This window comes from Mus caroli, unplaced genomic scaffold (assembly GCF_978045245.1).
Source record: "Mus caroli unplaced genomic scaffold, Mus_caroli_1 scaffold_13, whole genome shotgun sequence".
NCBI lineage: Eukaryota > Metazoa > Chordata > Mammalia > Rodentia > Muridae > Mus > Mus caroli.
In genome coordinates, this window is record NW_028227268.1 from 53,966,005 (window position 1) to 53,987,344 (window position 21,340).

A 21,340-nucleotide genomic window follows, 5' to 3' on the forward strand; every position below is an offset into this window, starting at 1 on the left:
AAATAAATAAATAAATAAATAAATAAATAAATGCTTTAATCAAAGATCTGTCTCCCAGGCAGTGTAAACTTCACAGTCCCAGGAACTCTGTCCTACTAGTGTCAGTAAGTCTATGTTGAATAAATAAGTAGATAAAAAAGTTGATTTATTTTTTCCAGGTAGCTTCTCTATGTAGCCCTGGCTGTCCTATAGGTGCTCTGTAGATAAAAGGTGTGTGCCGTCGCCACTCAGCTAGCATAGGTTTTTTTTTTTTTAAAGACCTCTTCTCAGTTTCTGGTGGTTTAGATCTTTTTTTTTTTTTTTTTTTTTAATTTATTTATTTATTATATGTAAGTACACTGTAGGTGTCTTCAGAAACTCCAGAAGAGGGCGCCAGATCCTGTTACAGATGGTTGTGAGCCACCATGTGGTTGCTGGGATTCGAACTCTGGACCTTTGGAAGAGCAGTCGGGTGCTCTTACACACTGAGCCATCTCACCAGCCCTAGCATAGTTTTTTGTTGTTTTGTTTTTCAGTATTTGTCCTTGGGGCTGGAGATATTGTTGCAGGAAATGTTAAAAAAAAAAAAAAAAGATTAGAACATCACATTCCTGTGCTTGTACTTCTGGCCCAGCAGTCTGGCCAGCCATGCACTGACAAGCAATGGCCAACCTGTTTTTATTTCATGGAGACTCTTGACCCAGAACTCCACAGTCTCTCCACCCAGCTTGTTAGGTTCTCACTGGTGGGTCGCTACCACACCAACCCCGTGCTTCAAATCCCCTACAGCCTTTGTGGTGCACATCTGGCAAACCCACTCCTTGCTGCCATACCTTTCTCTCTTGAACTCAGATGAGCTAGCTGCGTGAAGGAAAACGCAAAACAAACTTAGTTCAGAAACAATGGCATCTCAGTCTCTGGGCACAACAACTATAACCTAATCTTGTAAGCTTTATTAAAATGTGATTCCTCCAGTGGAGAATCCTTGAGGATCCACCATGGTACCGGGAAACTCTAGCAAGTACATCTTACCCTTATGCTGTCCCCAGTCGAAAAGTGGTTATAAGTACTGGCTGCTCTTGCAGAGGATCTGGGTTCAATTCCCAGTAATTCCCAGCATCCACATAGCAGCTCTCACTGTTACTTCAGTTCTAGAAGATCTGACACCCCCAGACAGACAGACAGACATGCAAACAAAACAATGTACTTTAAGTAAACAAAAAGGTAGCAATATAAAATAAACCATGTAACTATTAAAGATTTATCTATTTATGTAAATGAGTGTTCTATCTGTAAATACATCTGCATGCCAGAAGAGGGCATCAGATCCCATTGCAGATGGGTGTGAGCCACCATGTGGTTGCTGGGAATTGAACTCAAGACCTCTGGAAGAGCAGTCAGTGCTCTTAGCCACCGAGCGAGCCATCTCTATAGACAGTCATGTGGATTTTTCTTTTCTTTTTTATTTATTTATTTATTTATTTATTTATTTATTTATTTATTTATTTTTGGTTTTTCGAGACAGGGTTTCTCTGTATAGCCCTGGCTGTCCTGGCACTCACTTTGTAGACCAGGCTGGCCTCGAACTCAGAAATCCGCCTGCCTCTGCCTCCCGAGTGCTGGGATTAAAGGCATGCGCCACCACGCCCTGCCTCTTTTCTTTTTTAAAGATTTTTCCTTAGTAGAAAGTGGTGTCAGTGGACTGGGTTTGTAGGTAGATTGCTCTGCAGTTCCCCTTTCTCTTTGGTTGGTTTGTTCCAGTCATTCTGTGTCATCAGGTCAATGAAGGACACTAACGTGACATTAGTTTCTCTTTCTCATCCTTTCTCCCTTTTTGTCTCTCCTCTCCCTTCTCTAACTTGTCTCTCTTCAGTTTTATAGGAGGATAGATATATCACGAAATTAGGCACATTACTGTCGCTTTCTGTCTATGCCCTAGTGATTGCAAGGATGGCAGGCAGCCAGCAGGAGGCTTGTGGGCAAGAGGGCCAAGTGGGGACTACCAGATGAGCGTTGCTTTCTCTAGGAACGCCCCAACCACCAGTTACCCTCTGCTCTCTAGCATCATTCTGTGCTTCTCTACAGACTGTCACGGGAATCTATCGATCTCTCTCTCTCCCTCCCTCTCCTACACACACACCATCACCACCACCACCACCACAAACAAAAGACATGCCCATACAAGGATGTGGGTACTAGGCAGCAGTGAACCTGTGGACTGAGAAGATGTTGCCTCCAGGAGCTGTGCCGGGTCTAACTGTTGTCTCATATCTGATGTTCTTGAGACCCTGTGGTGTTAAACAAGCAAGTCTATGGTTGGCCACTCGGGGGCAGCAAACAGCCAGAGGTGAAGCTAAGGAATTGCTGGCTAGGCCTAGGCATTTCTAGGGCTTAATCCAGGTAAACCGGTCTTTAGGATTGCCTTTGGCACAGGGTCACCCAGCACAAACAGACATGAGTATCAACATCTGTCTGTTTGGCTTCAGGAGCAGGAAGGGTGGGACAGAGGGCTGTCTGTGAAGCTGGTTGGGGCCTCTCCACCAGGTAAGGGTTGTGAAGAACCTTGGCATTGTGGCACACTGGCAGGAAGCTGAGCCAGAACAAGTGATTTCTTTCTTTGACTTTAAATGCTCTCAACAGCACGGGGTTCTGGAGGAAAGAACACAACAGTTTGCCTGTATAGAGGGCAGAAGAGGTGTGGCAGCACTATAGGAAAACAATATTTTCAGAGGCTGGACAGGGTATGCTAACTAAGGAACCAAATGGTTGAAAATGAGTCTGTCTGGGCCAGGAAGAGCCAACTAGAAACAAACCCAGCAAACACCTAGCAGAACATGTTAAGGAATCAGGACAAGATCCAAAAACAGTGGGAAAGCAGTTGAAGAGGTAGATGTAGTGATGCAGGGATGAACAGATCTGTGATTTGGCTGTTTTGAGATAGGTGCTTGTGTAATCTACACTGGCTGTAAACTCACTGTATAGCTGAGAGTGACCTTGAACTCCCAGTCCTCCATCCCTCACCTCCAGAGGGAGGGCTGAGGTTACAGGAGTGCACTATCACAGTTTGCTTTGTATGATGCTCAGAATTGAGCCTTGGACTGCATGCATGCTAGACAAGCTACTGTACTGAGTTTTACTCTCAGCCCAACTTGTGACCTAGAGATTATAGTAGCTGCAGAGAAGGAAAGAGGATGGGAGTTGGAGAGAGTCCAGTGTGGAAGCTATATACTGACCACGTAGAAATCTTGTTGGCCCGGAAGATAGTAGGCCTTAGGGATGGAGAGAAATAGGAGGCCAGGAGGTGGTGGTGCATGCCTTTAATCCCAGCACTATACAAAGAAACCCTGTCATGAAAAAACAGAAAGAAAGAAAGAAAGAAAGAAAGAAAGAAAGAAAGAAAGAAAGAAAGAGAGAGAGAGAAAGAGAGAGAGAGAGAGAGAGAAAGAAAGAAAGAAAGAAAGAAAGAAAGAAAGAAAGAAAGAAAGAAAGAAAGGAAGGAAGAAAGAAAGAAAGAAAGAAAGAAAGAAAGAAAAGAAAGAAAGAGAAAGAAAGCAAGCAAGCAGGGCGTGGTAGCACATGCCTTTAATCCCAGCACTTGGGAGGCAGAGGCAGGTGGATTTCTGAGTTCAAGGCCAGCCTGGTCTACAATGTGAGTTACAGGACAGCCAGGGCTGCACAGAGAAACCCTGTCTCAAAAAACTAAAAACTTTAAAAAAAAAAAAAAAAGAAAGAAAGAAAAAGAGAGAGAGAAATGGCAGGATTTGAGAACCAATGGAAATAACTAGAAAGTGGATATGGTGGTAGTGGTGGGGAGAAAGTGTGAAGAGGGCATAAGGAAAGAGATGGTAGAGAAGAAAGCCAGCCAGTAATGAAGCCCAGAGCCCTGCCCCTTTGTATACCCTGGATCACTGGGTATACAAAGTTTTCACTATTGGCACATTTGGAAGCTAAGTTTATGCTTTGCAATTCTTGAGTTTGAGGGGTCAATGGGACATACTGATAGAAGTATGTTAGAGGGGATATCCAGGAGGCTGTTAGAAGAGAAGGAGGCACTGGGATGTGGGTGGATAAGGAAGTTTATCTATGGGCTGAGAGCTCAGACCGGCTACCACTGTCAGGTCTAACCGGTAGAGTGGGTTTGCATTGCCCGAGTACCCTAAGATGTCCTGGAAGGTATCCAGAGAGACAGAAGAGAGTGTCCTCTTCCCCCCTCGCCACTGACTCCTACTAGCTCAGCTGGCCAAATCTTTGCCCAGAGGCAAAGTCCTCTCTTTGTCACTACAGTATGGTAGGCCCTCCCCACTCTCTCAACACCTCACCTATGGGAACTTACAAGGATTTGGCTTCGGCCAAATAGGTGAGAAAATTTGGCTGTGTGTAGCTTTATAGACTGGATCCTGTGGGTTTCCAAAAGGGATACCACCTAAGGGGTTTCCCAAAGGACAGGCACAGCCACTGGCCAGAGAGCAAGGATTCTGGCCTGGGTGGTGGGCCAAGGAACCTCCTAGTGCCCTTGTCACTGTGGGTCTTTCCTATTGAGGTCCATGGGATTGAGAAAAGTTGTGACCATCCTCAGACCCCAGCAGGCCACCAGGTTAGAATCTGATACCCCACACCCTATCATCCATTAGCTTGTCTGAATCTTGTCCTCTTTCCACCTCTGAAACAGGCATGAACCTGACAAGAAGTCTCAAGAAGGGTCTCCAGATTTGGGGGGCAGCGGGGGAATATATAACTTGCTTTGGGGAAGGTGGGGATATGAGCTGGCTCCAGACTCATGTTCCTCATGGCAAAAGTTACAGAGCAGTAGCCATGGAATAGTTGTCTCTGAATCCTTTTTTGGGGGGGGGCGGTGGGGGGTGGGGGTTGAGTCAGGGTTTCTCTGTGTAGCCCTGGCTGTCCTGGAACTCACTCTGTAGACCAGGCTGGCCTCGAACTCAGAAATCCGCCTGCCTCTGCCTCCTGAGTGCTGGGATTAAAGGCGTACGCCACCATGGCCAGCTTTTTTTTTTTTAAAGATTTATTTATTTATATATGAGTACACTGTTGCTGTTTTCAGATACACCAGAAGAGGGCATCAGATCCCATTACAGATGGTTGTGAGCCACCATGTGGTTGCTGGGAATTGAACTCAGGACCTCTGGAAGAGTAGTCAGTGCTCTTAACCACTGAGCCATCTCTCCAGGCCCTCTCTGAGTTCTTGGTGCTGGGGTTTGAATAGGCTTGTCACAGGGCTACTCATAACAAAGCATAGGCTGCAATGCTAGGAGGTGGAACTCGTGATAGGGGTTTGGGTCCTGGAGCTAAGGCCCACAAGAATAAGTCAAAGGTTTTCATTATTTCTCCCTGGTAGTGTATGAAGGAGCAGGGTTCATACTGTAGCTAGCTCAAAACTTACTATGTAGCCTAGGATGGCCTCAAACTTGAGGTGATCCTAATTCAACCTCCAGAGTGCTGGAAATGCAGGCCTTAACTAGCCACACCTGCATAAAAAAAAAATATATATATATATATATATATATATATATATATATATATCAGCTATGATGTTTACCTAGTGCTCTGAGGAAATGAAAATAAAATTATCTGAATAGGTCTCTGCCAGGGAAAATGCCCCACTTCCTTTTAGGCTGGCTTCGAAGGCAATGTAAACAGAGTGGGAAAGAAAAGGTCTGCTCCATCTGCCTTCTTTCTCCTTATCGTTTCCGCGCCACCACCACCCGGCTCTGCCTAGTGGTAAGAGCTGCACATAAGGGCCTTTTCTGCTACGCTGTGCCCTCATCCCTGCCAGCACCCCATGGCTTTGCACTCACTCACTATGCAGCCAAGGGTAGCTGTGAACTTCTTTTTCTAAATGTTTCTTTTCATGGGGCTGAAGAAATGACTCAGACCCTAAGAGCTCTTGTAGAGGACCACAGTTTGGTTCCCAGAACCCACATGGCAGCTCGTGACCATCTGTGATTCTAGCTCCAAGGGATCTAGTGTCCTCACCTGGCTTCCTTAAGCACCAGGCACACACATAAGGCACAATAGGCAGGTCCACGTGACTACACACAGATAAGAATGTTTTTAAACTAAAGATTTATCTTGATTATATTTTCTTTTGGCTTTATATACCTGGGGGTTGATAAGAATGGCCCCCCAGGGTACCCTGTATGTGAACACTTGGTTTCTAGTGGTTGCTGGGATTAGGAAGTGTGGCCTTGTTGGAAGAAACATGTCACTGGGGCCTGCTTTCAAGTCTCAAAAGACTCTGGCCATTTCTAATTAGCTTTGTCTCCAGCTTTTGGCTGGAGTTTTCTCAGCTCTGGCTCCAGTCACCAGCCTGCTACTTCTGAACCTTCATTGTGAACTCTAACCTTTGAAGTCCTAAGCCCAAAACCCTCTTCTGTAACTCTTGGTAAGTGTTGTATCTCAGCCATAGAAAAGTAACTAATATAACTGTGTTCTGTTGTTTTGAGACAATCTTGCTACACAGCCTTGGCTAGCCTGGAACTCACTCTGTAGACCAGGCTGGTCTCAAACTCGAGGAGATCCACTTGCCTCTGCCTCCTGAATGCTAGAATTAAAAGACCACCTGGCTATTTAGTTTATTTATCTATCTATCTAGATATTTATTTATTTAGGCTTTTTGAGACAGGGTTCCTCTGTATAGCCCTGGCTGTCCTGGAGCTCACTCTGTAGACCAGGCTGGCCTCGAACTCAGAAATCCGCCTGCCTCTGCCTCCCGAGTGCTGGGATTAAGGCGTGCGCCACCACGCCCGGCTAGTTTATTTTTTAGTTACTCGTCTATGTGTGTCTGTGTGATACACATGTGAGTCCAGGAGAGGAATCACACGCGGGTCTTCTGCAAGAGCACTTGGTGCCACATTCAGAAGCACTGAGCATCTCTCCAGCCACAGCCTCCAGCTTCCTGTCCTCCCTACTGTGTTTCTCAAGAGCCACCATGGCTGGTTTACTCTGTGGTGGTACCATTCTCTCTATAACCCCGAGCTGGCCTGAAGATCCTCCTGCCTCAGCCTCCTGAGTGTTGGAATAACAGAAGTGAGCTTCCAAGCCTGATTAAACTGTTTTTTTTTTTCAGGTTTGAAGTATGCTTTATTAAATATGAAATGCTGACCAAGAGATCAGCTTCGGTCAGGACCACTCCCTGGGGCTTCCAGGGTACCCTGTATGTGAATACTTGGTTCAAAAGTATTGGCCAAATTTGGCCAAAAGCATGGCCAAAGCTCTGGATTTTGATGAGCGTGCTTAAGCACGTTATTCCACTTTAGTGTGGGTCTAGCACTTTGAGAAGCCTGAGGGAAGGCCATCTGGGGTAGTCTGAGTAAGATCTTGTCCCAAAACCAAATAAGCAAATGAATAATATATCATATATTGTGTGTGTGTGTGTAATAAATGGCTTAGCCATTGAGAGCACTGGCTGCTCTTCCAGAGGACCTAGTTCAACTCCCAGCACCCACAAGGCAGCTCAGACCTGTAATTCCAGTTCCAGGGTGTCCATGGCACTAGGAGTGCACATGGGGCACATATAGATGCACACACAAAATACTCATTCATAAAACACAATGGCCAGGGCTGGTGAGATGGCTCAGTGGGTAAGAGCACCCGACTGCTCTTCCGAAGGTCCAGAGTTCAAATCCCAGCAACCACATGGTGGCTCACAACCATCCGTAATGAGATCTGACACCCTCTTCTGGTCTGTCTGAAGACAGCTACAGTACACTTACATATAATAAATAAATAAATCTTTAAAAAAAAAAAAACACAATGGCGCGGTGGTGGTGCACGCCTTTTTTTTTAAAGATTTTTTATTTATTTTATGCATGTGAGTACACTGTAGCTGTCTTCAGACACTCCAGAAGAGGGCGCCAGATCTTGTTACGGATGGTTGTGAGCCACCATGTGGTTGCTGGGATTTGAACTCTGAACCTTCGGAAGAGCAGTTGGGTGCTCTTACCCACTGAGCCATCTCACCAGCCCAGCGCATGCCTTTAATCCCAGCACTTGGGAGGCAGAGGCAGGTGGATTTCTGAGTTCCAGGCCAGCCTGGTCTACAAAGTGAGTTCCAGGATAGCCAGGGCTATACAGAGAACCCTGTCTCAAAAAACCAAAAAATAAATAAATAAAGCCTTTTCCTATTTCTTTTTTTTTTTGAGACAGGGGTTCTATATGTACCCCTGACTATCCTGGAACTCACCACCTGGTCTTGAACTCAGAGATCCACCTGCCTCTGCCTTCTGAGTTCTGGGATTAAAGGTATATACGATTATGCCTAGCAAAATAAATATATATATCCTTTAAAAGGATAATAATATACTTTTATCTTTTGTGAGGCAATGGTAGCATGCCTGAAATTCTAGCCCTTGGGAGGCTGAGGTACTACTTCAAATTCAAATTCAAGGCCAGATTGGACCACATAGTAAGACCCAGTCTCAAACAGAACCAGGAGGCTGGAGGGATGGCTCACCAATGGCAGTCAATGATACTGCAGAAGACCTGGTCCAGCAGCATCCCACATGGTGGTCTGTGCCTCTGGTTTCAGAGGTTCTGATCCCCTCTGGGAATACATACAGGCCAGACATACAGTTTGGTGCACATACATACTTGTAAATAAAAGGCTCATACACATCAAGTAAAATTTAGGAAAGATAATGAATAGTTGTTGCTTTTACAGAGGATCCAGGTTTGGTTCCCAGAACCTCCATGATGGTTCACAACCATCCCTAACTCCAGTTCCAATGGAATCCAACGCCCTCTTCTGAACCCCGTAAGTAACACACACACATACATACATACACACACACACACACACACGCACGCACAGAGTGCACATACATTCAAGGACAAACATCTCTATGTTTAGAGCCAGCCTGATCTACATATCAAGTTCCAGGCCAGCCAAGACTACATAACGAAAAACAAACAAACAAAACAAGCTAGGTTCTCTTGTGTTCTTTTTTTTTTTAAAGATTTATTTATTATACATAAGTACACTGTAGCTGTCTTCAGACACACCAGAAGAGGGCGTCAGATCTCATTATGGGTGGTTGTGAGCCACCATATGGTTACTGGGATTTGAACACATGACCTTCGGAAAAGCAGTCAGTGCTCTTACCGCTGAGCCATCTCACCAGCCCTTTCTTGTGTTCTTATGCACTTTATTTCATAATGTACAAACATTTTTCTGAGTGAGAATTCATGACCTTCACCAACATTTCAAAGAGACTCATGGCAGGGCTGAAGGCTTGAAGCTGCCGCATACAGGAACTATGTTGCCTTAACTCTTCCATAAAGGGATGCTTGGCACTGATCTGCTGCATCTCTGGGGGATGGGGCAGTCTTTGTTTTCCCCCATTTAGATTTATATATTTAATTTAATGAGCCTGCACCGATGCTCACCATCTGGTCTATCTGGTGCCTGTGGAGGTCAGAAGTGGGCAAATACCCTGAAACTAGAGTTGCAGATGATTGTGAGCCACCGTGTAAGTGCTGGGAATTGAACCCAGGTCCACTACAAGGGTAACATGTGCTCTTAACTGCTGAGCTATCTCTCCAGGTCCCTCGAAGCCTGTCTTTTGGTTCTTTCAAAGGACAGGGACCATCCCAGAGCACCAAACCAAACCTGTTCCAGATGTAGGTTGGCTGTCCCCAGCAGACTGAGAGCTGGAGACACTCACACAATGAGAAGGACAGATGTGTGCCATCTGAGACTTGTCCAGGACACCTGCCCTAGCTGCAGCTGGACCAGTTTTCACTGGACTCTGGCTTCCGGGAAGATGCAAGTAGGAGAGCTTGCCAAATAGGTTCTTTCAGATCAAATGGCAACAAACTGACCCAGACAGCTCCAGTTTCTTTGGGAGTTTGAGGTTGAACACCCTGAGGTGTCAGCATTGAGAAGAGCAGAAGAGATGGCAGATACCAAGGGGGGGGGATGGTGAATCAACAGTGGGGATATAGAGATCTGCCAAGACAAGCTGGTCTTCCACCCCACCCTCCAAGGAGAGATCTGGCCCTGGGCCTTGGCACATCTCTGCTCCCCACCCTCATCGTATCCCAAGAACCCAGAGACTGGAGAAAGCAGAGGTCTCCAACTATCCTAGTCCACTGCAGAACATGAGGTACGCCAGTAAATCCTAAGAGGAAAGCTGAAGAAACTTTCTCCTCCCTCTGGCTCATTACAGGTCTCCATTCCTGGTACTTAGCGTTATGAACTTGTTAATAGCATTTATGTCCTTGGAGGTCCCTACCCAAGGATTTCTGATCTGCCTGACTGTGTACAAAGCTATTCAAGCTGTTGTTGCTCCTGGTGAGGAGGAGAGACAGAAAGGTCTACATGGAGAGACGTTCATGGCCAGCTCCTTCCATGGGGGCTACACCCCTTCTCTTACAGAGTAAACTAGTTACAGGATACCCTCCCCAGAAACAGATTGATCAAGCACACCCACATCTTGTCTCTTCTCTCCCTCCTTTCCTCCCTCCCTCTCTCGCCTGAGGAAGGGTCTCAATATATAACCCTAGCTGACCTGCAACTCACTGTGTAGAAACAAGAAACAGGCTGGTCTCAAACTACAGATCTGACTGCTTTTGTCTCTTCAGTGCTGGATGTGCCATGTGGTGTGAGCCACCACACTTCACTCCTAACAGTGCTTTAGAGATGAGGAAAAGTTCAGAGAGAAGCCAGATGCCTACAGTGAGAAGTAAGGAGTCACAGGTGTGGTGGCGCACGCCTTTAATCCCAGCACTGGGAGGCAGAATTTCTGAGTTCGAGGCCAGCCTGGTCTACAGAGTGAGTTCCAGGACAGCCGGGGTGGGGGGTGGGGGCACATACTGAGTACACTTAAGAGGCTAAGGTTCAGTTACAGGGAGGGAGGGAGAGAGAGCATCTAACGGTAGAGGCCCCTGGGCTCAATCCCTAGCATTGCAAACAGTAAGTGAACAAGCAAAATCCTCCATCCTTAACCATCTTCACAACTCCCTGACTCCCTCTGCCTGCCCTCCCCCTTGCATATTTGCATTTCCTAGAGTACACACTGTGGTAAGTTTCTACACCTATGTCCCGGCTAGAACATCTCTAGGATGCCCCCAGGAGCTCTGTAAATCAAACTTCAAGACACAAAGCGAGTTCCACTGGTACTTCTACACCTTGGCGAGGTGGACTTTTGTATTGTCAGGCTCACGAAGGAAATGAGCTGCACTCTGAGGCATCAACAGGCACGTGACCCTTGCCTCCAATTCAGTAAATTATGAGGAGGGTTCATTGGTCGAGGTGAGAATCAACCCCTTTGCCCAGTTCTCAGCTGGGTGTAAAATCCATGAGAGCATGGGTGGCCTCATGGATTCCAGGCATCTAGATTCATTCGGCAGTGCAGCAGTATACCACCATCAACTATTATGTGCCAAACACTTTGCCAGGTGCAAGAGATCAAGGATGAATGGAGAAATTAACTGGGAGGATAAAAGTTAAACAAATACTTAAAAAGAACACTCTAAAAATCCGTAAAGGAAAAACAATAGTTTAATCTGTGCTTTGGCTCAGGTGTGGGAGAGAGCTTCCCCTTGCCCTCCCTGGGGGAAGATTTGAGGGGATTAGAACCGTAATCCTCGGGTTAGGTATCAAGGCTTGAGGTCTGAATCTTAACCTAGACCCACACCTGGGCCTGTTGTTTCCCCAGGTCCCAGCATTAGATCCTGGAGTTAGTGGTCTGGTTGTCGCTCCACTGGAGTCCAGTGGTCCCACAACCTGCCCTTTAACTGAACAACTGTCCTTAAGGGCGGTCTCAAGTGACCTTCTTAGAAAGTACGACTCCTTTAAAATGAAGGAGCAACTGGGCACGAGGGATTAACCCATTACTAGCATCACCAATCCTAAACTCAAGTCCAACTGCAAAGCAGACCCCAGCGAGCCTGGGTCTTTCCAAAGAGCCGGGCTTCAGACACTAGTCCCCAAGGGTAGCCCCGCCCCCAAAGCGCGGGCGCCGATTGGTCAGCGTGCTCGCAGGGCGTGACCAGATCTTAAAGGTCCAATTGCTTAGTAGGACGGGAGGAGGTAGTGGCTGCTCCGGGAACACCAGGGGAAATGATGTCTCAAAGGCTCATGTAGGTTTCTTTAAAACCTCGCTAATGTCCAGACTCAAGTACTAGATCTATGGAGCCCACCAGAAACTGTCCACTGTTCGGAGGCGCCTTCTCCGCCATCCTCCCTACAGGGGCCATTGATGTGAGGTGAGAAAGCCAGCCTCCCCGGAGGCCGATCGGGTGGGTTACGGGAAAAAGCCAGAGACGAGAGGGTCCCTGTCCTTCTCCAGTGACCTCCGACCGGTGCCAGACAACCAAGAAGTTTTCTGCCATCCTGTGACCGACCAAAGTCTGATCATAGAACTTCTGGAGCTGCAGGCCCACGTGCAGGGCGAAGCGGCTGCGCGGTGAGAAAGCTAGCCAACGGGAGGCCGGGAGCCGAGAAAGTGGGCGGGGCCTGTGGCTGGACGGTTATTCCGGACGAAAACTCCCAAGGGCAGTAGCAGACCAGGCTCGAGGGTGGGGCTGGGTTATTCAGACATGCCCCTCCCTACCCCTGTTCCTCCCACGCCAGGTACCATTTTGAGGACGTTGGCCGGGTGCAGGGGTCTAGGGCTGTGCACGTGCTATCTGTGCAGCCTCTCTGTTTGGAGAACTTATCCCTGAGAGGCTGCTGTCAAGATGCCTGGTTCCTTTCTGGCAAGCAGCAGGTAGCTAAAGAAAACCAGCAGGTGAGGGCTATGGCGAATGGGATGCCCTGGAGTTGGGGAGGGATAACTCCAGGTATCCTGGTAAGCATGCTGATTCTGATCCCTTTAGGTAGCAAAGGATGTCACACTGCATCAGGCCTTGCTGCGGCTTCCCCGGTATCAGACTGATCTTTTGCTCACCTTCAATCAACCCCCGTAAGGACGAAAGGGCGGGTGGGAAACTCGCAATTGGGTCCCCTCGACAATTAAGTTGGGTGGGTCAAATTCCTTCAAGGAAGCAGAAATAGGCCACAGGCTTTGGGGGAGGAGGGTCAGGGATTCCTGGTCTTCTGGGGGCTAGGAAGTGTGATCTTGCAAACCTCAAGCCAGACCATTTTCCTTCTCCCTCTATTCCCTTACCCTAAGGTGTCACAGCAGGTCTCTTGGCCCTGAAAATCTGTCATGTCCACCTTGGAGCCTGAGTAACTTTGAACAGCTGGTAACTAGTTTGACTCTTCATGATCCCAACCTCTTTGGTCCCCAGTAAAGATAGTTGAAACACAACGTGCTACTGAGGACTCGGGGACCCAGTTCTGAGAGAGGGAGTTTCTTTCTGCTTCTTCCCTGGATGTAAACATAAGACACTTCCTCTGCAGAAATAAACTTGCTTTATGAAGAACATAATTTCTGTGGCTTCAAATCTATGAGGACACCAGGGTCTCCCCAGTTCCCTTTGGTCTTGGAAGGGGGAGTTTAAAGCTGTGTATAGGAGCAGGGAGGGGGAGGGGACCCAAGAATGGCAGTAGAAATATACTTTGGAGTGACTTATTCAACCCTGAGATGGGTATGAAATATATCGGGGGGATTTGTGGAAAACTTTAAAGCAAGACCCACTCAGTGACTCAACCCTAGGAGAACAGAGGAGTAGGCATGGCTGTCCCCCTTAGGGGCATTGAGAGGTCAATCTATCAGCAGTCACTGTGGTAGGAAGTAGAGGCAGAGGTGCCCAAAGAGTGTTGATTTGGAGTTACAAGAGAGTGATTGTTATTTAGCGTATGTGTTGTAAAAGGAGCGCAGCTGATCCCAGAAGAAGAGGGAGAGAATAGTGTGGGGGCCGAGGCGAAAATAGGAGGCACCTATACCCTTGTACATGCCAAAAAAGCCCTCTGTCCGCGCTGTCTGCAGCAGAGCGTCCAAGATCCCCCGGTACATGAGGCCCTGGAGCACGTCAGAGAGGAAGGGAGAGCACAGGAGGTGCATGTCAGAGCCCACCGGGGCCAGAAACCTTTCCAGGCAGCATTTGAGGATCTGCTTGCCCACCTCCCCCCCAGCTCTCCCTGTCAGCCTGGACCCTGCAGTACTTCCTTACCTTGCCTCGAGTATCAGTGGGTTGGTTATAAAGTCTTGTGCTGGCTACATCAAAGGGTGTCATTGCCACAACTATGGCGACACCACTCACCATGGCAGCAGCCAGAGCCACCTTCCAGCTCTGGGGAGGGAAGATCTATAAGAAAGATAAAGGTTTTTTTTTTGTTTTGTTTTTTGTTTTTTTTAAATCAACCTCACAGTTGTTTAACTTTAGGGCAGGATGGGCCCTGCCCTGGGTACACAATTGGTAATTCTGGGAGCTTCCATACCATCAGAGATAACACAGCGATAACTGAAGGAGTATCCAGAGGGCTCAGGTACCCCTCCTGGTAGGAGATGATGACAGCATTCTGTCTAAGGGATCACTGATCCTCAAGTTCTCCTATAGCTCCCTCACTTTTGAACCAGGGCCCACCTCCCTTTTTCCACCCTGGTTTCCCATTCCAGGGATGGCCCCACCCATTCCCAGGAAGTACCTCCCACTGGCTCAAGAGGTCCTTGATAGATGAGAAGGTGCACAGCTGGGTAGAGGAGCCGATGACAACTCTGGGCAGGCCGCCCACGGCCCCACGCCACAACCCCACTAGACCATGTTTCTGGCCAATCTCGGTTAGTGCCTGAAACATGCCCTGGGGGGGAAGACCATGTGGTTGAGGTTCAGTCACCCCAGCATCAGGGACTGCCTCCTGCTAAAGCTGACAAGTGCTATGCACCTGCTGTCCAGACAGCAAGTCCAGTGTAGGGGCCCTCAGGTGTCTGCTGATCCTCACCAACCCAGAGTTCAGGCTGGAGGTATGGAATGGAGGACCTCAGCAGGTCAAGAGAACGGGGCAGGAGAAACAGGTGCAGGAGAGTTGAGGCACAAGGGATATGAGGGTCAGGATGGGCTCCAGGGTCTGACCGAGAGGGGCTTGATGGAGTTGGGCAAAGCAGTGGCTAGATGGAGCTGCCAGCTATAGGCAGAAAGTTAGGGAAAAATGGGGGGAGATTGTGGGGTGCTCCAGTGGTTTGGGGAACCCTCACCTGATGCTTATACTGGTGCCCTACAGCAATTTCAGAGGCTGCCTGTGCCTGTAGGTGTGTCTTCACCTGGAGACAAGAAAGTATCACAGCCTGTGTCCCAGGGGTCACTTTCCCACCATGGAGACCAAAACACCCAAAGCCCTCACTCACACTTCCTCTAGGGTATTAAGCAACAAATATATTCTTTTAATCTGGTAATTACTGTTTTTCCCACTTAACAAATTGGTCATGAGGCTCTGTCCCTTGGCTGCAGTCCCAGGGGACGGACCTCCTAGGCCTGCAAGATGCCCCACCCCCTCCACATCCTATTTCCCTTGGGGCTGGGGGTGGGGAGTGGAGATCGGAGAATGGTAATATTTCCTAAGACTTCATGTTAGGAAAGTTCTGGATGCCTTGCCTCTTATGCCAGCTCCCATTCCAGATCAGATCTCCAGCTGCCACCTCCACCAGCCTCCCTGTCAGACCACCCAAAGGGGCATGAATTCAGCTGATATTTGAAGATGCCTTTGTCCTCAAATCTCATACACTAGGAGTGAGACCAAGTTGGCGCTCCTGTAGATCATCTCCTTGGCTCACTAAGCCTGGCCTAGTCCCAATAACGAACAGCTGTGTGACCTTGAGCAGGATACCTACCCTCTCTGGATCTCAGGCTTCCAGCCCTTCACCATCTAATAACTCACAGGTGCGAACTTGTGAGAGTGTGCACAATTCTGTGATGTCCGGGACTTTCCTGACCTACACTTGGTGACGCCTGTTTCTCAGATTCCTCGTCTTTCTACACAAAGTCAGCCCCAGGAATAAGACAGTAAAAGCTGCACTGGGCATGGTGGCACATGTTGGTAATCAGAGCATCTGGGTGGCACAGGCAAGGAGGAGCAAGAGCTTCCAGCCCGCTTGGGTTCCTAGTGAGTTTCCCATTAGCCTGGGTCATATAGCCAGGCCCTGCCTGTATCAAGGGGAAAGAGGGAGAGGGGGGGGGGAGAGAGAGAGGAGGGAGAGAGAGAGAGAGAGAGAGAGAGAGAGAGGGAGAGGAATATTGTCAAATGCCCACCATCTGCCAGGATCTATATGAACCCTTCACATGTACATCTCATGTGTCTCCTTCAGTCCTCTCAGCAGCTTCACAAGAGTCTATAATTATTCCTGTCTTATTGACGTGGCAACAATGAGTGCTTTTCAAAGCTAGGGTTTGAGTTCCAGGAAGTGTGATTCAAAGTCCAGTTGTAGGCCGCTAGGATGCATACCTGTTAACTGAAGCACTGAGAAGACTGAGGGTGGACTGTAGTTAGAAGTCAGGCTGGGCTACAAGAGCAAGTGTTGATACTACAATATAGGGAGACCCTGCCTCAACAAACAAATGACACCCCAACTCAAAGGAGTTCTCCAGACACTAAGTCTGTAATCTTCATCAACACATTGCAGAGTCTGTTGGGTGTCTGTGTATAAGGCAGATCAGAAGACCTTGAAGCTTGCCAGCATTTTCCTGTGCCATTTTCTGCTTTATGGGGCACAGCACCTTGTCACCAATGCCCTTGTAAAGGGCAGGCTTCCACCCTCTGCCAAAAGTCTTTTCTGAAGGCCCCAGACCAGACCCCTCTTCTTACCATGTAGATTGGGCTTCCCAGATACGCTCCCATGACCCCAGCAAGGGCCCCAGCTGCGGCGCTGCGGACAGGACTGTGGGTGCCTTCATTAGTGTGCAGGTAACCCCGAGACTCTGCCAGCCCGTAGGTGCCCAGTCGGATGCCATTCATCAAGAACTGGTACAAGAGCGCAGGGCCCAGGCCCTTCTGCAGGGCAGCTAGGCCATCCACCTTGCCAATGGTGAAGAAGGCGTGGAAGACGTTTCGGTAGTGGCGCTGGTAGGTGCCTGGGGCCTGCAGTTCTCCCTGCAATTGCATTCTGGTCTTCACAACCTCCAGGGGATTGGTGAACACACAGGCCCCACAGGCTGCCACACCACTCATTAAGAAGTCCATGGTAAAGGTAGAAACAGCTTCAGAAAGCAGGGATGGATATCAGGACAACACCTGGCTTTTTGAAGCCCAGGCTGCAACAGGTAGAAATTTAAGAGAGCTAAAGTGTCTGGGTCAAATGTCAAGAAGTCAAGTGAGGTTAGAGGGAGTTTGGGGATCAGAAGGTAGCAAAAGGAAAGAAAGAGGAGTGTAGTAGGGTATGGCAACAAGGCCCCGTTGACAAGGGAACTGAGATCAGGGAGGAGCAGAAGTTAGAAGCTGGCAAGTGGGGATGCCTGGGATGGGGGGACCACAGAGTATCTTAGGAAAACGGAGTTACGAAATGGTAGCTGGAGAAGCAGGAAAAAGAAAAGCAACAACAGAAAAAGAATCAGAGGGAAAAGCCGAAGGTGGCTCGGCAACAGCAAGAGGAGGGTTGTGGTAAGTTAGGATTCCGGCTAAGAATAAGCGTGGCAAAGTAGCTGCGGGAGCGAGAGCACCTTTACCCGAGGTAGTTTGCAGAGGCCGGGCGGCCACTCTCGGGTCCTTGGAACGCAGCGCCAATGGGGGCTCTCCAAGAGCGCAGCCGAGCGCCTCAGCCAATCAGCGAAGAGCCGGCTCAGCAGCCAATGGGAGGCGCTGCCATCGGCCGGGCCCTCGGCCTCCACTAAAACCGGTTGGGTTAACTCTCCTCGCCCCGGCTCCCAGGCCTTGCATTGGGAGGGTGCTGGAGACGGGGAGGTTTTTTTTTTTTTTTTTTTTTTTAATCACTGGAACTGGGGTAGGCCGGGATGCAGAGGCTGAGCGCGGAGGGTTGGGCAGCGACTCCTGTGGGTGGCGGGCTCTCTGTGATCGTCCTCAAGTCCAGGTCATCTCTGTTTGGGGTTTGCCTGATCGCAGACACGCCCAGCACAGTTCGGATGCCAGGATCGTCCGGAAACTGCGGTCCCGCCCGCCGGGGCGATGGTACACACCTGCTGGACAGCACCCATCCCCTAAGGCCGAGTAAAGTGTTTGTAGGGTCAAGTACCAGGGTGTGGCCAGCTGCGGGCGCCCAGGGAGGGAGGCCTGAAGGCCAGCCAGGGGAAAAAAAACCCCTTGATCTTATTAAGCTCTGATCGTCACAATGACCTAGAGGAGGCCGGGCAGGTCAAGACAAGGATTTCCATCTCCTCCTCAGCGAGGCTTAGGTTACAGAGAGCAGACTTGTTTCTTGTCCTTGCTTCATTCGTATGAATAATTATGAAAGAGCCCGGGGGGGGGGGCTGGAAAAAGAGCTTAAAGAGAAAGCTTGGAGAAAGAAGGTAGGAGTTTAGGTGGCGTCATTTGGGCGGCAGGAAGAAGCAGAGGGCTCACCTGAGTCAACTACCCTGCTTAGCGCTGAATTCCGGTTTATATTTTCCTTCCTACTATATAGATGACCGTGGGCAAGTTTCTTATCATCTCAGGAACCCCTTGTAAAATGAGATAATATCTGTAGGACATACTCCAACGGAGAGGTTGCCCTTGTGTTAGACGCTCAGTAATTTACTGGGAAGTCTGGAGTTGACAGAACTCTTCCCACTTCCTGGAGGTCCCCACAGCTTTCTTTGATGACATTCAGGTCAGGATGCACGTTGAGCATCTTCTGATGGCTTTTCAAGTTGTCCCTATTCAGCCTCATTCTACTTTGTTCCTCAAACATACCTATTTTTAGGAATACCTCAAAAACATTCCTATTGTTCTTAGCTAGTGGTTAATTTCCCTACTTTACATATGAGTTTGGAAACTAGAAGCCTGGGGGTTGGGGGGAGAGGCAGATCTGAGTCTTAGGTTGTTTGCCAGACAACTTTGCTGTGTGTAGCCTTTAGGAGCCTCAAACTCAAAATCCTCCTGCCTCAGCATGTGGAGTGCTGAAGCTTTTCAGCCCACTGTCCTACTGGGTGACAGCGTGACACCACACTTGGTTTCACATCCTGAGCTTAAAGCCTAGGGTTCTCAAAAGTATGGTGGCTATAGCAGCAGCAGTGCCTGAGAACTTAGAAACACATCCAGTCTCACTGGAAACTCCCTGACCCGGAAGAACTCTGCAGATGGACCCCCACAGTCTTTCACTAAGTCCCCCAGGGTGCTTAACATTCCGCATTACTGGATGACACTTTCTGTCTTTAATACCAGATGCCCTAGAGATTGACAGATTTTAAGGTTTTTGTTTTTGTTTTTTTTTTTAAGTAATTTTTATTCTTTCTCAAGACAGAGTTTCTCTGTGTAGCCCTGGCTTTCTTGGAACTCACTCTGTAGACCAGACTCACCTCAAACTCACAGAGATCTGCCTGCCTCTGTCTCCCAAGTGCTGGGATTAAAGGCAGCAAATAAGAGCAACTGGCTGATCTTTCACAGGACCCAGTTCTGTTGCTTTGTTTTGTTTGAGACAGGGTTGCTCTGTGTAGCCCTGGCTGTACTGGAACTCACCCTGAAGACTAGGCTGGCCTCGAACTCAGAGATTCACCTGCCTCTGCATCCTGAGTGCTGATATTAAAGGCATGAGTCATTCTACCCCACACACCCCCACCCCTTCAGAGACTCTAATTTCATTTTCAGCATCCACAAAGCAGCTGACAAATTACTAGTGATATTTGGTGCCCCCTTCTGGCCTCTGCAGATACTGCATGCACATGTATACATACATAGACAGGAATATATATATATATATTTTTTTTTTTGGTCCATAATTAAAACTTTATTGAAAAATCGACACCAAAATAGGAGATCATTGTTGTAGACTTTATAAAATCAAACAATAATTACATTGTCTCGGTAAAGTAACTGAAGTTGATAAGGCTTTCTGTGAAAAACACAAATTCAGGAACTTCATAGCTCATTAGTGTTGCTTTCTTCTAAATGAACAGCCTTCTGTGAGCCTGGCTTTTCCTCCTGTGGGCTGGCACAACACAGTTGAACAACCCACACAAAGAACGACGGTCTGCGCATGGCTGAAAACTGTTGAAAAAATATGGAACGCTTCACGAATTTGCGTGTCATCCTTGCACAGGGGCCATGCTAATCTTCTCTGTATCGTTCCAATTTTAGTATATGTGCTGCCGAAGCGAGCACATAAATATATTTTTTTAAAGATTTATTTATTTATCTCATGCATATGAGTACATCACCATTGCTCCCTTCAGACACACCAGAAGAAGGTGTCAGACCACATTACAGATGGTTGTGAGCCACCATGTGGTTGCTGGGAATTGAACTCAGGGCCTCTGGAAGAGCAGTCAGTGCTCTTAACCGCTGAGCCACTTCTCCAGCCCAGGAATAAATATTTTTAAAAATCTTTTTTAAAAAACAAAATACCCTGTCTCAAAAACCAAAATAAACAAATAAATAAGCAAGCAAACAAACAAACAAACAAATAAATAAAACAGAATAGAGTAAAATAAAAATAAAACAAAAAATGGGGGACAGCTATTTATCCCCTCCGTGAAAACAGAACACCTACATGGAAGTCTTTTGTAGTGGATGTTTGTTCCCACTAATACATAATTTCCACATTAATTTATATTACTGATAATTTACACATTAACTATTTATATTACTGATACCCCTATCGACTCATGGATATTTGTTTTAAATTTTGAGTTAAGGTCCATCATATTTTATTTTATTGCTCAATTATACATTTGTCTTTTAGAGCTTGTGTGTATGTATATATGTCCGTCTCACTTATTATTTATTTTTATTGTTATTTTGAGATAGAGTCTCATATATCCCAGACTGGACTAGAACTTAAAAGTCATTTGCCAGGCTGAGGAGATGGCTCAGCAGTTAAGAGCACTGACTGCTCCTCTAAAGTTCAAATCCCAGGAACCACATGGTGGCTCACAACCATCCGTAATGAGATCTGACGCCCTTTTCTACAGTGTCTGAAGACAGCTACAGTGTACTCACATATAATAAATAAATCTTTTAAAAAAATTCTTTTGCCATCTGAGTGCTGGGATTGCAAGCATAGACTACCATACCTGGCTTAGATAACCATCTTTGATTTGGAAATATGTTCTTAATTTTCATTTTTTATTACTGTTTTACTCTCCAGGCAGAGTCTCTTATAGCTCTGGTTGTCCTGGAACTTGTTATGTAGACCAGACTGACCTTGAACTCACAGAGATCCATGTGTCTTGCCTTGTGATTGCTGGGATTAAAGGCATATGTTACCATGCACAACTAAATTCTTAACTTTTGTGGTTAGACCATTTTTGTTTGTTTGTTTGTTTGTTCTTGAGATAGTATAACTATACAGTCAAGGCTACTCTTGAGCTGGAGAGC

At 47.5% G+C, this 21,340-nt stretch overlaps 2 protein-coding genes and 1 non-coding gene across 6 annotated transcripts; 1 reads left to right on the forward strand and 2 right to left on the reverse strand.

The window, feature by feature from the left end:
* Window positions 1-11,479: 11,479 nt before the first annotated feature.
* Window positions 11,480-17,770, reverse strand: Slc25a35 (solute carrier family 25 member 35). 4 transcript variants are annotated; one of them, XM_085829901.1, is made up of 6 exons: window positions 17,539-17,763; window positions 16,682-16,966; window positions 15,078-15,143; window positions 14,531-14,683; window positions 14,056-14,190; window positions 11,480-13,904 (listed from the first exon to the last, which is right to left on the reverse strand). In XM_085829901.1, exons 2-6 carry the CDS (start codon window positions 16,829-16,831, stop codon window positions 13,731-13,733), a joined length of 678 nt encoding a protein of 225 aa, XP_085686027.1. In that variant the 5' UTR covers window positions 16,832-16,966; window positions 17,539-17,763; the 3' UTR covers window positions 11,480-13,730. The 4 variants fall into 4 exon arrangements, with proteins under 4 accessions (XP_085686027.1, XP_021031664.1, XP_029340025.1 ...); XM_021176005.3 differs by having other exon boundaries at window positions 16,682-17,766; XM_029484165.2 differs by lacking the exon at window positions 14,531-14,683 and having other exon boundaries at window positions 16,682-17,770.
* Window positions 12,066-13,244, forward strand: Rangrf (RAN guanine nucleotide release factor). The gene is made up of 5 exons (XM_021176006.3): window positions 12,066-12,204; window positions 12,288-12,404; window positions 12,572-12,728; window positions 12,817-12,902; window positions 13,113-13,244. Exons 1-5 carry the CDS (start codon window positions 12,128-12,130, stop codon window positions 13,231-13,233), a joined length of 558 nt encoding a protein of 185 aa, XP_021031665.1. The 5' UTR covers window positions 12,066-12,127; the 3' UTR covers window positions 13,234-13,244.
* Window positions 17,771-20,018: 2,248 nt separating the features above from the next.
* On the reverse strand, window positions 20,019-20,125 carry LOC115032577 (U6 spliceosomal RNA). Its single transcript, XR_003838222.1, has one exon. It is a non-coding gene; the product is annotated as a U6 spliceosomal RNA (small nuclear RNA).
* Window positions 20,126-21,340: the final 1,215 nt, after the last annotated feature.